Source organism: Hippocampus bargibanti, linkage group LG12 (assembly GCF_051943395.1).
Source record: "Hippocampus bargibanti isolate YZ-2025 linkage group LG12, ASM5194339v1, whole genome shotgun sequence".
NCBI classification, from domain to species: Eukaryota; Metazoa; Chordata; class Actinopteri; order Syngnathiformes; family Syngnathidae; genus Hippocampus; species Hippocampus bargibanti.
The window spans coordinates 19,879,884-19,895,949 of record NC_142745.1 but is presented as its reverse complement, the minus strand read 5'-3'; the positions used below and the strand labels follow the sequence as shown (position 1 = coordinate 19,895,949).

At 42.1% G+C, this 16,066-nt stretch overlaps 1 protein-coding gene across 4 annotated transcripts in view; it reads left to right on the top strand.

Moving 5' to 3' along the window:
* The window catches only part of LOC148890840 (cadherin-4-like), a 228,051-nt gene that overhangs the window by 142,203 nt on the left and 69,782 nt on the right, over positions 1–16,066 (top strand). For 3 of the 4 annotated variants that reach the window (XM_089009849.1, XM_089009847.1, XM_089009846.1), the window contains exon 3: positions 14,025–14,251. In XM_089009849.1, the coding sequence (XP_088865975.1) occupies positions 14,025–14,251 (227 nt within the window). Of the gene's footprint in view, positions 1–6,976; positions 7,088–14,024; positions 14,252–16,066 lie in introns of those variants that run through there. The other variant, XM_089009848.1, reaches the window with a different exon arrangement.

The window sequence follows — 16,066 nt, the reverse complement described above, 5'->3', positions numbered from 1 at the left end:
TGCTGACAAAGCCAAAACGCTGGACATTATACACATCAGTAACAGTGGTTCAAGTGAGTACAGGCTGCAATGACTATCAGGGAATGGTATTCCACAGGATTGGGCAAAATTACAAAGAGCCACTATATACAGTTTATATTTTGGTTACTGTTGAGAGCAGTGGTTGGGAACCTATGGCTCGTGAGCCATATATTCGTAACCTGGATTCTCTTCCCACCTTCAAATCCCATCTCAAAACCCACCTATTTAAAATCACATTTTCTGTGTACCTCTTTCTCTTGTTTCTATTTATAATTGTATTGTATTTATTGTATTCTATTTTATGATTGTACTTTGTCATGATCTGGTTGGCGACCAACGGGGGGCGCTGTCGGCCCCGCCTGCACCTGCACAGGTGCTGGTCGTCCCGATCAGATTGGCGACCAGCGGTTAGCGACGTCAGCCCTGCCGGCAGCCTCGCAGGTGCTGGTCGTTATAATCAATAACACTTAAAAGGACACCTGGCACGATCATCCGGTGCCGATTCATTGTTTGTTTGCTGCTTGGTTGCGGCATGCATCGTGTACGTGTTTGTTTAACCTTGGCGGGCTTTTACTTTTGGTCTTCTTTTGCTACTTTGTATTTTTTCCATTCAGATCATTTTGATGTTTTACATTTTGTTCCTGCTGACTTTATTTTAATACAATTTGTCAAACAACCTCCTGCTCCCTCCTGCCTGCTTTTTGGGATCCGAACCCGCCATCACCACCTCGCAAAACGTGACATACTTTATTTATTATAGTACCTATGCTTGTCTGTGACTATAAAGTATCCTTGAAAGCTATGTAAGGCGCTTAAAATATAATGTATTATTATATAAAATGAGTAAAGAAAATAAATACAAGCTAGTTAATATAGTGTAAAATGTTTTTTTTCTTTTACGGTATGCCAGCACTCTAAGCAAATGGCAATCCGTGTAATTTTAAAGTAATTAACTGTGAATGAATAAATTTAATTGTTTTAACCAACCATCACTAATGAAAGCATTAATTTCTGTAAAAATACATTTTTTCCCCAAATTTTATGTGCAGCATTTTATGGGCCGGGAAGACATGAAAATAGTGTATCTATACATTACTACTACTACTACCGGGCCGCCCTCTGCAAGGGATATATACCATAAATTAAGCAAGGGAGCATTTGTGCTCGGTACTTCCTTAATTAAAAAAAAAAATCCTTCATACTTCCCAACAATGTTTTATTTTTTTGCGATTAGTCGTCTTATTGTGTTTCAAGTAGTGAAAAATGGTCCAGGGAACTTTATGGCCGGGCAGGCAACTTTTCAGAGTTGTCTGCCCTGGTGTCCGCTAACTTTTTTGTCATGACTTTCAGACACTGTTATTATTATTATTATTAATATTATTATTATTATTATATGGCATCTTTTGATAGTCGAGTGGTTAGCACACCGGCTTCACAGTGCAGAGGTCGCCGGTTCGCGTCCCGGTCCGGCCTCCCTGTGTGGAGTTTGCATTTTCTCTCCGGGGCCGCGTGGGGTTTCCTCCGGTTCCTCCGTTTTCCTCCCACACCCCAAAAACATGCATGGCAGGCAGATTGACCACTTCAAATTATCCCTAGGTGTGAGTGTGAGTGTGAGAATGACTGTTGTACGTCTTCTTGTGCCCTGCGATTAACTGGCAACCAATTCAGGGTGTCCCCCTCCTCATGCCCGAAGACTGCTGAGATAGGCTCCAGCACCCCCCGCGACCCTAATGAGGAATAAGCCGTACGGAAAATGGATGGATGGATGGATGGCTCTTTTGATGATTGAATCTGGCTTGCCGATAAAACTAAATACATATTCTCGCAATTTCGCTGTTCATTTGGCGGCAAGCACAATTTTGATTGGATGATACTGGCTGTTCATTTGAAACAGGTAAACGCCCCTTTTAAATAAACCCCACGAGTAAAAAAAATGACGAGAATCAGACACTACTTCAGGTTTGAATGGACCAAAGGATTCGCCTTTGTGGAGAGAACTGGTTCTAATTTAATAGATTCTAATTTGCAATGAAACAATACCATTGATGAAACAGTTGAATGTCAGTGGCACTTTGACAAGCCTCATGCTAACGTTAGCATCAATATACTTCTGCGAGAGACAGCAGAAAGCAAGTGTAGAATCTAATGAGCAGTATGCAGGCTATCTAGCAGTAACTTTGCCGTTGGACCCGGCATGTTGACTTTCATTCCGATCGTTTGGCTGGATTTTTTTTACCAATCATGATGAATGGAAAACTATTCATATTAATGGTGAGTACTATCACAGTTATTTTAAATAATAGATTCTGACATTTTATTGAAAAGTGGCCGCGTGTGCGTGTGTGTTTGAATGCGCATGCACGCGTGTGTTTGGCTCTCACTGAAAAACATTTCTAAATATTTTACTTTTATAGCTCTTTTCGTCAAAAAGGTTCCCGACCCCTGGTTTACCGAGTTAGTTCCTAAGGGGAAGAAGCTGTTGAGATGTCTGCTGGATTTGGTGCGCATGGATAGCTAGCGCCTGCCTGAGAGGAGTCGCTGGAAAAGGTGGTGGGCAGGGTGTGGAGGGCCCAGTAAGATTTTTGGTGCCCTTTTCTTGTTTCTTACTGTGTGCAAGTAAATCCTCAAGAGTGGGTCGGGCGGTGCCAATGATTTTTTTTGCCGCCGTTCTAACTGTCACTCTCTGGTTGGCGACCAACGGGTCGCGTTGTCGGCCCCGCCTGCACCTGCTCAGGTGTTGGACGGTCCAATCAGTGGCAGTTAAAAGGATTCCCGGCACGACCATTTGGTGTCCGGTCATTGTATGTGTTTGCTTCACCCTGTCAGATTTTGTTCCTGCTGACTTACTTAAAGGACAACCGACATTTTTTGTTTCCTGACATCTGAAAAACGTTTTATAGCATCTAAAATACCCAAAACATGCTGGTTGATATTTTTAGTCAAATGCAAAACAGCAATAAAAATGACTTAAAGTGACCCAAAACTACTTCAAAATGACCTCGGACATGGCGAGTTTCAGAAGGTCCCGCCCCCTTGTTCGTGACGTCACGCCAGGACATCTTGCCTTGCTCTAGAATCAAAACAATGGCTTCAGATTCGGAGAAGATGCTTTCTTGATACTCATCCAGTTCTGAATATGATTCAAATAGTTCTGAAGAGGAAAGCATAAATGTTTGCAATCTATTAAAGAAGTCCTTCCGTATCAATTCGAGCCATCAGGACTCCAATGTAGCGTCCCAGAAAATGTACGAGATGGCGCCCAAGCTCCGTTGGAAATGGGCTGATTTGTCTGCAGTGAATTTGTGTCAACTAGTATCAAATAGTAGTTATTATTATATTATCGCGTTATTTATGATTTTTTTCTTCTAATTTCGCCATCAACACCAAGCTTTCAGACCAAACAAAGTACCTAAAATGCATTGTGTGTCACTTTCTCGGTCAGGAGCGTTCCTGACGTGACGTGACGTCAGGAATCGTCACCAACTCACAAACAAGACTTCCTGAACATTCAGCGCGAGTCTTAAAACGTAAAATATAGCTACACGCGATGGAATCTTTGTAAAATACGCTCAGTAGAAGTCATTTAAAGTGATTTTACAAATTATGGCCACAACTTGTCCGGAGGCGTCGGTTGTCCTTTCATACAATTTGTCAATTACACCCTGCTGCTCCCTCCTGCCTGCTTTTTTGGGGATCCACCACCACCATGCAAACCATGAAACTAACTGTCCGTTGAAGAAATCAGTCCTGTGCTTAAGTTGAACAATGACTTGTATCTCCGTTGTATTAATTTTAGCCTCGCCTTAGACTTGAAATGCCGCTTTTCCTGATCGATGAAGGGCTCGTTTTGTGCACTTATTTTATCGCAAGGTCATGCGTGATGCATTATCAGTTAATGAGAAATGGGAAATGTCTGGCTTGAAAGATGCCGGGGAAAGGTAAACACACGCACACATAGGAGAGTCTTTGACCTTTCTAGAGAGGTGGTTTTGTTGCTGGTTTTCGTTTTTTGTGTTTTTTTTGTCTGTTAGTGATAAGAATAATGGTTTGACGGTGATGCCCACCAGGGACCGGCCGCTCATTCCACCTCATAGAGCTGCTCTCTCCTATTGTGTCTCCTTCATGGATTCTGATAGCAGCCGATGCGTTTCGGTCAGTTCGCCCCTCTGACGGCATCGGCTTGATGGAGATCTCGTTGATAACTGTTAAAAGTGAAGTCTGAGAATAAGAAGGGAAAACCATTTACCCGTTTACCCGACATCTATCGCCTGTCTGTGGGGAGGGGCTGGAAAAGGTGGTGGGCAGGGTGCGGAGGGTCCAATAGGATTGTTCATGTCTTGCGATAGATGACATGACTGCTATTCCTCATCAAAGATCTCGGTCAGGGTTTTGGCGGACATAACATCTCCTTCACCCGCCAGAAAAAGCCTGACAGCCCAAGACAAATATCAGTCAGTGTACCTGAACACAGTCAGGACCTTGATCCGATCACAAGGATAAATGGATTAATGGTGTACCTCGTCTCAGGGGCCCCGAGACTAACCAACTGGACATACATTTACTGAACTAAACCAACTGGTTTTATATATATATATATATATATATATATATATATATATATATATATATATATATATATATATATATATATATATATATATATAGTGATATCATGAGAGGCTAGCTCTCAGCGGGACAGGACAAGAAGTGCAATGGACGACAGGTTTGGATACAAACAAAAGGTTTTAATCAAGGGTTCCAGGGGAATTCACAAGCAACAAAGGTTTGAATAGTGTCTCTTCCAATACTTATCAAAATAAAGTCTCTTCTGCTACTTAAATCCAAATAAAGTCTCTTCTGAGGTAAAACTGAAGACGGAGTTCTTTACAAGAGTCTCTAGGCCTCACCCCTCTTGACGTCCTCGTCATGTAGCCTAGCCACCTTAGCTAGGTTCAAATCCAGTGTCCAGTCGTGTGGTCCCAACTGGCAATGAGTTCCACGCAGCAATCAACTTCTCCACAGAGCACAGCAATCGAGCTTGTCTTTCCCCAAGCTCCACACTCAGAGGCTCTCTGCCTTAAGAGCCCTGCTTTCCAATCAAGCCCTGATCAGCTCCAGGTGTGTGGGTTTAATTGCTGCCTTCCACCAGGTGGGGCCAAGACTCTCTCTGGGTGGAGCCATCTTAGGGGGATGCATTTGCCCTCCAGGACACAGCCTCTCGTGACATCACACTATATATATATATATATATATATATATATATATATATATATATAAATATATATACACACGTGCCTGCCTGCTGCCTCGAAGGTGCTGGTCGTTACAATCAGTGATGCTTAAAAGGACACCCGGCACGACCATTCGTGGTCGGGTTGTTTGTTGCATGCTTTGTCTGCAATTGCATGCATTGTATGCTGTGCATGTGTTTGTTTAACCTTGGCGGACTTTTACACGTGGTTTTCTTTTGATACTTTTTTCTGTTCAGATGATTTTAATGTTTTACATTTTGTTCCTGCTGACCTTTATTTCAAACAACCTCCTGCTCCCTCCTGCCTGCTTTTTGGGATCCGCACCCGCCATCACCACCTTGCAAAACGTGACACATACGCGAAGTTACTGCTCACTAGCCTGTACACTGCTCATTAGCTTGCACGCTTGCTTTCTGCTGTACTGATGCTAACGTTAGCATGGGGCTTGTCAAAGTGCCACTTACATTTAACTGTTTCATCAATGGTATTGTTTCATTGAAAATTAGAATCACGGCAGAACCTTTTCTCTAGACAAAGGCGAATCATTCGGCGAAACCTGAAGTGTACGATAGTCGTCTTCTTTTTTTACTTGTCCGCTTAGTCAAAAGGGGGTGTTTACCTCTTTTGACATCAACGTCACCTAAGTGAGTATCATCCAATCAAATTACGCTTTCCCCCGACCCTGGTCAGTATCATCCAATCAAATTGCGCTTTCAGTCAACTGCAGCCTAATAGGGAAATGAACAGTGAAAAAGCGAGCATATGTATTTAGTTTTATCTGTGAGCCTTATGCAATCATCAAAAGAGCCATATAAGCCTCGCGAGCCATAGGTTCCAGATCCCTACTCTAATGTGTCTGTGCGTGCGTGTGTGTGAAGCAAGGTAAACAGTCAATTGCAAGCGAGCTCAGCCGGAAAAAGGCGTGCAATACAAAATCTTACTTACAGCATCTCTGTCCGAACATTTTTCGACATACTATACCCGCAAAAATGCCCTATTTGATCTCAACTAATCGCCATTCATCAGTTCCCACCATGCAAAAGAGCATTTATCGAGTCATTTTCTTTGGGTTGATTATAAAAAGAAAAAAAAGAACGCAAATAATTGAAGGAGCCCCTCCAGAGTGCGGTTGTACGCCGCCCTTGTACCGGTTGCCCACCCTTTGCGACACGCAACGCGCCTCAGCATGCGAACGACACCATCACCCCCCCCCCCCCCCCCACCACCATCCACCGTCCACCCGGGTCTTATTAGCATAACTTGTGCCGGAATACTTCCCTAGTGATTGTTTAGCTTCTATGTTCAACATCTTTATTTGGTTGCCAACAATTGTTCTAATTAGCATCGCGCAACTCCACAGAGGAATGAGCGGAAATACTTCTTTTTATGGCAGACACACTCGTTTAAAGTAAGGATGAAGCAACACTGTGATAAAAAGGTGTAAAAGTACATTGAATAAGTTCACTGTAAACCAAGGGTGTCAAAGTCATTTTTCTCGGCGGGCTACGCTGTAGTTCCGGTTTCCTCTCAGGGCCCGTAATGAATTTTGGGAAGCCATTAGAATGTTTCATCCCCTTCACATATTATATAGAGAGCACACAACAAATTAATGAATACACATTTTTCAAATCTGAATTCAAAAATAAGGACTGTTGTTGTGGATTAAATACGACAATTTGAAATTTTGCTTCGGACTCTAGCAAGAACTTTTTATTTTATTTTTGCGGGCCGAATAAAATGATGTGCGGGCCAGTTCGGCCCCCGGGCCGTGACTTAGACACCTGTTGAGGAACAGAAAACCATTCATATTAATGGTGAGTATTATCAGTTAGTTTAAATAACAAATTCTGACATTTTATTGAAATATAAATATATGTATGCGTATATGTATATATGTATGCGTGTGTGTGTGTGTGGCTCTCACTGAAAAACATTCCGAAATATTTCGCTTGTATGGCTCTTTTATTCAAAAAGGTTCCCGACCCCTGCTTTAGAGGTTTCAAGGGCTGGATGTTGACTCGACGGACACTACGGCTGACCAATCAGCGCCTGGATATGCTGAAGTGTTGCTAACGAGTTCAGGCCCTGATCCGCTGAGCTCGCTTACGATTGGCTGCGTATAGTATGTAGACGGGGAGGAAATCCCTCTTCCCAGTTGACGCTCCAGGAGGACGCGATGCATTACAAAAAGTAATGGCTCCTTCACTAATGGCTCCTTCAGTAATGGCTGACTGAAGACCCAAGGATATACCATATTTATTCGAGTATAAGACGCATTTTCTACCTAAAAAAGAACTCAGTTTGGGTGCGCATTATAAACGAGGCCTGTGAAAAAAATTCTTATATATATTTATTGCTTTATCCCTTCCAGGAGGGTGCAGCATTTCAATAGTTATTCTCGCCCTTCAGTTTCGATTCTCGGAAAGACCCAGATCATGCGCATTCTTTTTTTTAATTATTGTTGATTACCATCTCTTTAGCTACACTTTATTTCCTTTCCTCGCCTCGTCCACACTGAAACATGAGTTAAGCATTGCTGTTTCGCACAATTACCAATATCCAGAGTTTCGATTCAGTGTTGACATTGTCATTCAGTGTTTACATTGTCAATAAATGATTTTTATCACAATACTTGGTCTGAGCCGCGAAAAAAAAAAGAAATAAAATTTAATACAGATTTTTAATTGAAAATTAGGGGTGCGCGTTATACTCGAATAAATACGGTATGTTGTCGTACTATAGTTGGTATGAATTTATTTTACGACTGTTAGAGCGTCTATCAATGTTTTCTCTAAGCTGCGCGCGTGGGCAATCGTGCACTGCTAACACATACGCAGCACACAAGAACATCTACGCAGCGCACATTTTACAATGTTACTCAATGAGTGACAGGTGTCCAGCCAATAATGCTGTACAGTTCATGTACGCTACGCAGCAAATCGGAGCAGAACGGCGTAAATGTGCCCTGCCCATACGCACCGTGATACTGGTGTGTGGCCACAGCGTACACGTCTGATGTTGCTCACAGTGGTCCTCAGTGTGCTCAAGGAGCTTGTGTGTCTGCTCAGACACATGAAAAATTCGAGGGAACATTGGCGTCTATGTATACTTCCCCATTTACTGTTTGACTTAGACATACATTCCATACAAAGTATAGCACTGAAGCAACTTACGATCAAATTCACCTTACAAACGACCGCTCAGAACGTATCTCGTTCGTAAGGTAGATGGTTCAATTGTAGCCAGGAAAATAACCCGCACAAGCCAGCTGTACACTTGATGCAAAAAGCTATCAACCCAGCTGAACAGAACACAATTGATGAGGAACTCGGTAAAATTATCACAGAGAAGGCACCTACAACGGATCATTCCTCAAGATGGTGAAAGAAGAAGGCTACGTTCCCCAATAAGTGTTTAATGTTGATGAAAGCGGCCACTCGATTCCACCAATCCATCACCGACCATCACAAAGGAAAATAAAATGACTTTATTATACAGTACAGTTTATTTCTTTACCATATATACCATGGCACATTTATTATACATCAAATAAGGTATATTTTGCGTAGTTTTAAAGCTTAGAAAAGTAGAAAGTAGAAAATTATGTTTTATGGGGACCTGGGAACGGATTATTCTCATTTTAATGGTTTGCTATAGGAAATTAATTTTTGGGATACACACTTTTCGCCTTACACACTCTTTCTGGCAACCAATTAAGTTTGTAAGCCAATTAATCACTGTATTATTATATTGTCCAATTTAGCGCCGACCTCCATTGTATGAACTGCAAAGAGTTGCTGCGGTCATCAAGGCAATGACGCACAATCTGTAAGTCAGCCATCCCAAACGTTCTCTCTCATTCTAATGAAAGCCACTGATGCCTCGTGTCAGCTATTAAAAAGTTAAAACCTTATCTAAAAGTCAAAAAAGTTGCCTCTTTACATGAAACCACTTGCTTTTGCCTCAAAAAGCATGTGCGTGAGAGTAATGAGTTTTCATCGTGGCAATTATATGGTTCAGTGAGAAGTGCTGATATTTCCCACAAGCCCCTTTTGTTCCCTGATCCTGGCCCAAAGTTCATTCGGCCATAGTGCCCCCCCCCCTTCCCTCACCCAACACCCTCACCCACCACCCTCACCCACCCGTGCCTCGAGCAACGTACAATCATTAGGTTGTACAAGACAAGCAGATAAGCGCCATTGTGTGGACAGACGTTGCCTCGAGGCCATTCCCTCGCCTCACCTCTTCAAAAAAGATTTCACAGCGATTAGAGGCGCTCGCTTATTTTCCGCTCACGCTAAATCAAATGACAAGCCTGTAGGGGCACCGTGCTTTCAAGGAGCGCCGTCCAGTCAGAAAGAAAAACAAACAAACAAATAGAAAGAAAGGAAAATACAGCTTGTTGTATTTCAAAAGTGGAATTTTTACTCCGGATTTTTTAATCCGGTTGTATCATACAAATATGAGATGACCCGCATGATAACTGGTATTTTCGTAATACAGTAATACCTTGGCTCACGAAGTTAATTGTTTCCCAGACAGAGTGTGTAAGGCGAAAAGTGTTTATCCCAAACATTAATTTCCCATTGGAAACCATTTAAATGAGAATAATCCGTTCCCAGTTCCCGATAAAACATAATTTTCTACTTTCTAATTTTCTAAGCCATAAAACCACACAAAAAATACCTTATTTTATGTATAATAAATATGCTATGGTATTATAACTAAAGAAATAAACTGTCACGTCTAATAAAGTCGTTTTATTTACCTTTGTGATGGTCGTTGATGGCTTGATGGAATGGAGCATTAAACACTTGATGAGGAACGTAGCCGCCTTCTTGCACCATCTTGAGGAATGATTCCTTGTAAACTATGGCAGCTTTATCATCAGAACTGGCTGCCTCACCGTGACGAATGACACTATGAATCCCTGTACGACGCTTAAAGTTCTCGAACCATTTGTGGCTAGCCTTGAAATCATCGATGGATGACGAACTTCCAGGTTGCCTCTTGACGATATCCGAGTGAAGTTGCCGTGCTTTCTCTGCGATAATTTTACCTAGTTCCTCATCAATTGTTCTGTTTAGCTGGGTTGATAGCTTTTTCCATCAAGTATACAGATGGCTTGTGCGGATTATTTGTGGAGCCTATTGATTAACCCAAATTTGTACACCTAAGCACAAAGTTGTACACAAAATTAAGACAAATTCTGCGGTGAAAAACATGTCTCATCAATCTAAAAAAAATGGAAGACAGCAAGAGCAATGCACCAACGTATACAATGCGCCAACGTTTTCTACACAAACGAGCTGATGGTGCATGGCTTTTACCCTTGAAATGTTACACGCCATTATAATAAACGGGGAAAGTAAAAAAGGAAACGTGAATCCGAGTGGCTAGAAAAATGTCACCGTTTCCGCAGGTGGCCCACACAACACATTCCGCTTTCACACCGTCTTCAAGACCTTGACAGCCTTGTCGCCACCCCCGCCTTCGTCGGAGGAAGGCTCCCCGCCGCCTTCTTTCACAGATGTTCCATCTGCGGAAGAAGCGAGGCGAGCGTTGAAAAAAAACAAAAGATGTGTTGAACCGATGCCGTACGTCGGCACGACAACGGACGCTTCCGTGTCACAAAGGCGCTTAAAAAAAGAGAAACGCGTCAGCGCCGATGGTCGCTGACGCCGCTTTCTCCACGCACGCACACCTGGGTGATAACAAGTCATGAACGCTTTTAGTCAGCGGTGAATAATTGTACGGAAAGAGAATGTCACTTACTCGCCCACCTGCCCCCCTCCTTGGCTGGAGCTTTTTCACTTACATGTGCCAGCACGAACCGTGCATGCCACACTCGTGCTCGCACAAGAGTTCTCCACTCACACCTTCCTTTTTCGCAATAATAATAATCATAATAATAATAATAATAATAATAATAGTAATAATAATAATAATACATTTCATTTATAAGTGCCTTTCAAAACTCTCAAGGTCACTTTACAGTCACAGGATATGTTTTTTCTGTGGGTGAGCAGTGGCAGCCACACGCGCCAGCGTTCACTCAACCCCTAAATAACTCAAATAGATAGCAGGCTAGCTAGCGAATAGATAGCTAATAGCTAGTGAATAGATAGCTAGTAGCTAGCGAATGGATAGCTATTCGATGGCGAATAGATAGCTATTATCTGGCAAATAGATAGCTAATAGCTGGCGAATAGATAGCTAATAGCTAGCGAGTAGATAGCTATTAGCTGGCAAATAGATAGCTAATAGCTGGCAAATAGATAGCTATTACCTGGCGAATAGATAGGTAATAGCTAGCGAATAGATAGCTATTAGCCGGCGAATAGATAGCTAATAGGAGACAAATAGATAGCTATTAGCTGGCGAATAGATAGCTAATAGCTAGGGACTCAAACAGAATAAAATTGGGAATAAAAGTTGTCAGAAAAAAAATATTTACAAAAAAAACATGCAGCATCATCAATGAACAAGAGGATATAAATAAGATAATATAAGATGAGAAAAATAATAAAAGAATATACGGCAGTTGTTGTTTTTTTTTTTTTTTTTTGAACCGTCAAGCACAGACGCCAAGAGATTATTTTTTATTTTAAAGCTGCTGGGGGAGCTTTTTTTTCAAACAAGTGTTGTCCTCAACTCCAGTTTTTCAGGGGAAAAAAAGAAAGAAAAAAACAGCAGCATGTTCACTCAATTATTTGAATCCTTCCATTGGGAGCCTGACATTTGATTGGCGGGCAAGCACCGCAGACAAGCCAAAATGTGTATGTAGTCAAATCCAAACTGGAATTGCCATCATCATTCTCCCCATAGCACTAAAACACAGGTGTCAAAATCAAGGCCCAGGGGCCAAATTTGGACCGCAACATACTTTTCTTCAGCCTGCGAAAGCAAATCTAACTTGTGAAATGTCATGCTCATCTATCGAGCTAGGTAGCTACCGATTGAGCTAGTTAGCGAGCAAGAAAGCAACACACAATGCATATTGGATCCTTTTTTTCATCTGAAAACAGTGTTGATCACGAAATTAGAAGGAAAACTACATAAATAACGTGATGGTGTATTGTTGTGTGTCGCACCAAGACTACCAATTGTGGTAACATGCATATAAAAGGTGTAAGTTTACACAAATTCCCAGTGGCCAAATCAGCCCATTTCCAACGGAGCTTGTACGCCATCTTGTGCATTTTCTGGGCGCTACATTGGAGTCCAGACGGAAGGACTTCTTTAATCGATTGCAAACATTTATGCTTTCCTCTTTAGAACTATTTGAATCATATTCATAACTGGATGAGTGACAAGAAAGCATATTCTCTGAATCTGAACTGTCTGAAGCCATTGTTTTGATTCTGGAGCAAGGCAGTTTGTGAAGGAGTATCCTGGCGTGACGTCATGAACAAGGGGGCTGGACTTTCTGAATCTTCTCAGTTTCGAGCTCATTTTGTGGCAGTTTTGGGACACTTTAAGTCATTTTTATTGGTGTTTTGCATTTGACTAAAAATATCAGCCTGCGTGTTTTGGGTATTTTAGATGCTATAAAACGTTTTTTCTGATGTCAGTGAGGAAACATAAAAATGGTTTCGGTTGTCCTTTAAAGGACAATCGACGTCTCCGGACAAGTTGTGTCAATAATTTGTAAAATCGCTTCAAATGACGTCTACTGAGTGTATTTATCAACGATTCCACTGCATATACGTCTGTGTAAGCTCTCAGTCGTACAGGAGTGGTCCATCGATGAGGTTTCTTCAGCCGTCATCTGTACATCTTTAGTTCACTGACGAAGCCTCTTGGATAGGAGGCGAAACGTCCGAAACCTTCGAGTTTGTACAGATGACGGCTGAAGAAACCTCATCGATCCACCGCATATAGCTATATTTTACGCACTAAATATTCCGGAAGTCTTGTTTTTGAGTTGGTGACGGGTCCTCACGTCACGTCACTGAAAGAACGACCCTGAGCGAGAAAGGACATACCTTGCATCACCTCAATGCATTTTGCGGTACTTTGTTTGGTCTGAAAACTTCGTGTTGATGGTGAAATTAGAAGGAAAACAGAAATAACGAGATGGTGAATCGTTGTATGTTCCACCGAGACAACTCTTTGATAAAAAAATAACTTTGACATCCTTGCACGAAAATGTGCGTCAGGGAAGGACTGCTAATTGTTCTTTCTGCCGCTGCGCCGCAAGAGGTCCATCTGAGCGACCACAATTAGGCCGCTGGTTTCAATGGAAGCCATTGACAGACTGCTCGCCTGCCATCGCCATTAATTTGAAGTGGCTTTTGTTGTTCATAACCGATTGTGAAATCACTATTGGCTTTTGTGTGTGGCGCGAAGCTTTTCACTTCCATAAGCACCCGCCGTTCCTCATAACTTTGCTGACATTGACCAAACGGACCAGACTCTTATCCAGGCCGACCGCTTCCCTCCCGGTCAGCCTTCGATCTTGCTGGAGCACCTGCTTGTGCGAATTTGACAGAAACCTCGACATGGCATTTTGTCTGGTCCGTAAAGAAGAACATTACTAAATCAAATCGGGCTCCTCCATGTATCAACTCGAGAGAAAGCTTAGTTTTGCCAGCGATTTCAAAGTTAGGATTGGCGCGCGACAGCCAAAGGGATGAGATCTTTCAAGATACCATTTGATGGCCGCGGGGATTTGCCAAACCCTCGTCGCGGAAATCTGGCTCTGACGTCCTCTAACCGTGTCACCTCTTTCCCTCCATTTCCCCGCAGTCAAGTTTGAAGACTGCCAGCGCAGCAGAGAGGTGGGCTTTGTGAGTAGTGACCCCGACTTTGCCGTCAGGCCCGACGGACTGGTGTACGCCCAGCAGGATTTGGCAAACCTTTCCCAGCCTGTCCAATTCATGGTGACCGCCCGAGAGCTCTTTGACCCGCGCATCTGGGAGACCACCGTCAAGCTAGCGCCAGCTGGACATTCCCACACGCCGACCGTGACCAAGGTAAACACACACCTCCAAAGTGCAGTGATACTTCGGCTTACGAACGCCTTGGCTAATGAACTTTTCGGCTCACGAATGTTAAATTCACGAGAATTTAATCTTGGCATACAAACTGTTTTTTGGGATACACACAGAGCGCAACAGTGAGTAATGTGTCGTTCGTGAAGGAGCCCGTTCTCCAAACAAGGAAATAGGAGTTGACTTTTTTTTGTCCTCTATTCCCCGCCCCCAAAAGCCGCACGTGATTGGTGAAGAACGCAGCAGTGAGGGTCGGGGGTTTACAGAAACACAGAGCTGCAAACATGAAATAGATAGGCAGATGATAGAGAGAGAGCGAGAAAATGGATAGAAAACAGTGAAATTTGGACTCATTTCAACTTTGATAGTTCAAAGGCAGAGTATAGACTGCAAGGTTAAAATATCCCATCAATCAGGCTCCTCAAATAACCCGCACAAGTCATCTGTACACTTGATGCAAAAAGCTATCAACCCAGCTAAACAGAACACAATTGATGAGAAACTAGCTAAAATTATCGCAGGGAAAGCACCTACAAGGGATCATTCCTCAAGATGGTGAAAGAAGAAGGTTACGTTCCTCATTAAGTGTTTAATGCTGATGAAACCGGTAACTCCATTCCATCAAGCCATCAACGACCATCACTAAGGTAAATAAAAGGACTTTATTATACTGTACAGTTTATTTCTTTAATTATAATACCATAGCACATTTATTATACATAAAATAAGGAATGTTTTGTGTAGTTTTAAGGCTTAGAAAATTAGAAAATTATTTAGTTAGTTAGTTAGTTAGTTAGTTAGTTAGTTAGTTAGTTAGTTAGTTAGTTAGTTAGTTAGTTAGTTAGCTTATTTAGTTGAAAATTATGTTTTATGGGGACCTGGGAACGGATTCTTCTCATTTTAATGGTTTCTTATGGAAAAATATTTTTGGGATACACATTTTTTTTCAACCCAGCTAAACAGAACACAATTGATGACGAACTAGGTAAAATTATCGCAGAGAAAGCACGGCACTCGATATCGTCAAGAGTCAACCTGTAAGTTCGTCATCCATTGATGATTTCAAGGCCAGCCACGGATGGTTCGATAACTTTAAGCGTCGTACAGGGATTCATTGTGTAATTCCTCATGATGAGGCAGCCAGTTCTAACGATAAAGCTGCTAAAGCTTACAAGGAATCATTCCTCAAGATGGTGAAAGATGAAGGCTAGGTTCCTCATCAAGTGTTTAATGCTGAAGAAACCGGCCACTCCATTCCATCAAGCCATCGACCATCACAAGGGTAAATAAAACGACTTTATCACACAGTACAGTTTTTTTCTTTAATTACAATACCATAGCGCATTTATTATACGTAAAATAAGGTATATTTTGTGTAGTTTTAAGTCTTAGAAAATTAGAAAGTAGAAAATTATGTTTTATGGGGACCTTGGAACGTATTATTTTCATTTTAATGGTTTCCTATGGGAAATTAATGTTTGGGATACACCGTTTTGCCTTACACACTCTTTCTGCTAACCAATTACGTTCGTAAGCCAAGATATCACTCTCGCTCTTTTAGCATTTTGAACACACCCAAACTTTGTGACTGTTGAGAGGACGGCTTGTTTGTGGCAACTTTCCTTCGAACGACCAAAGGCATGAAAAGCCGCCACTCGGGAATTCCGCGCGAAACAAGGGCGGCCCAAAATGCTTCCAGATGTGTGATTTGGTAGTTAAGCATTGAAAGAATCACATTACAGCCATTATTTGTTACCAGGGTCAGAAATGTACCTTATGCCTTCAACATCAGTTCTG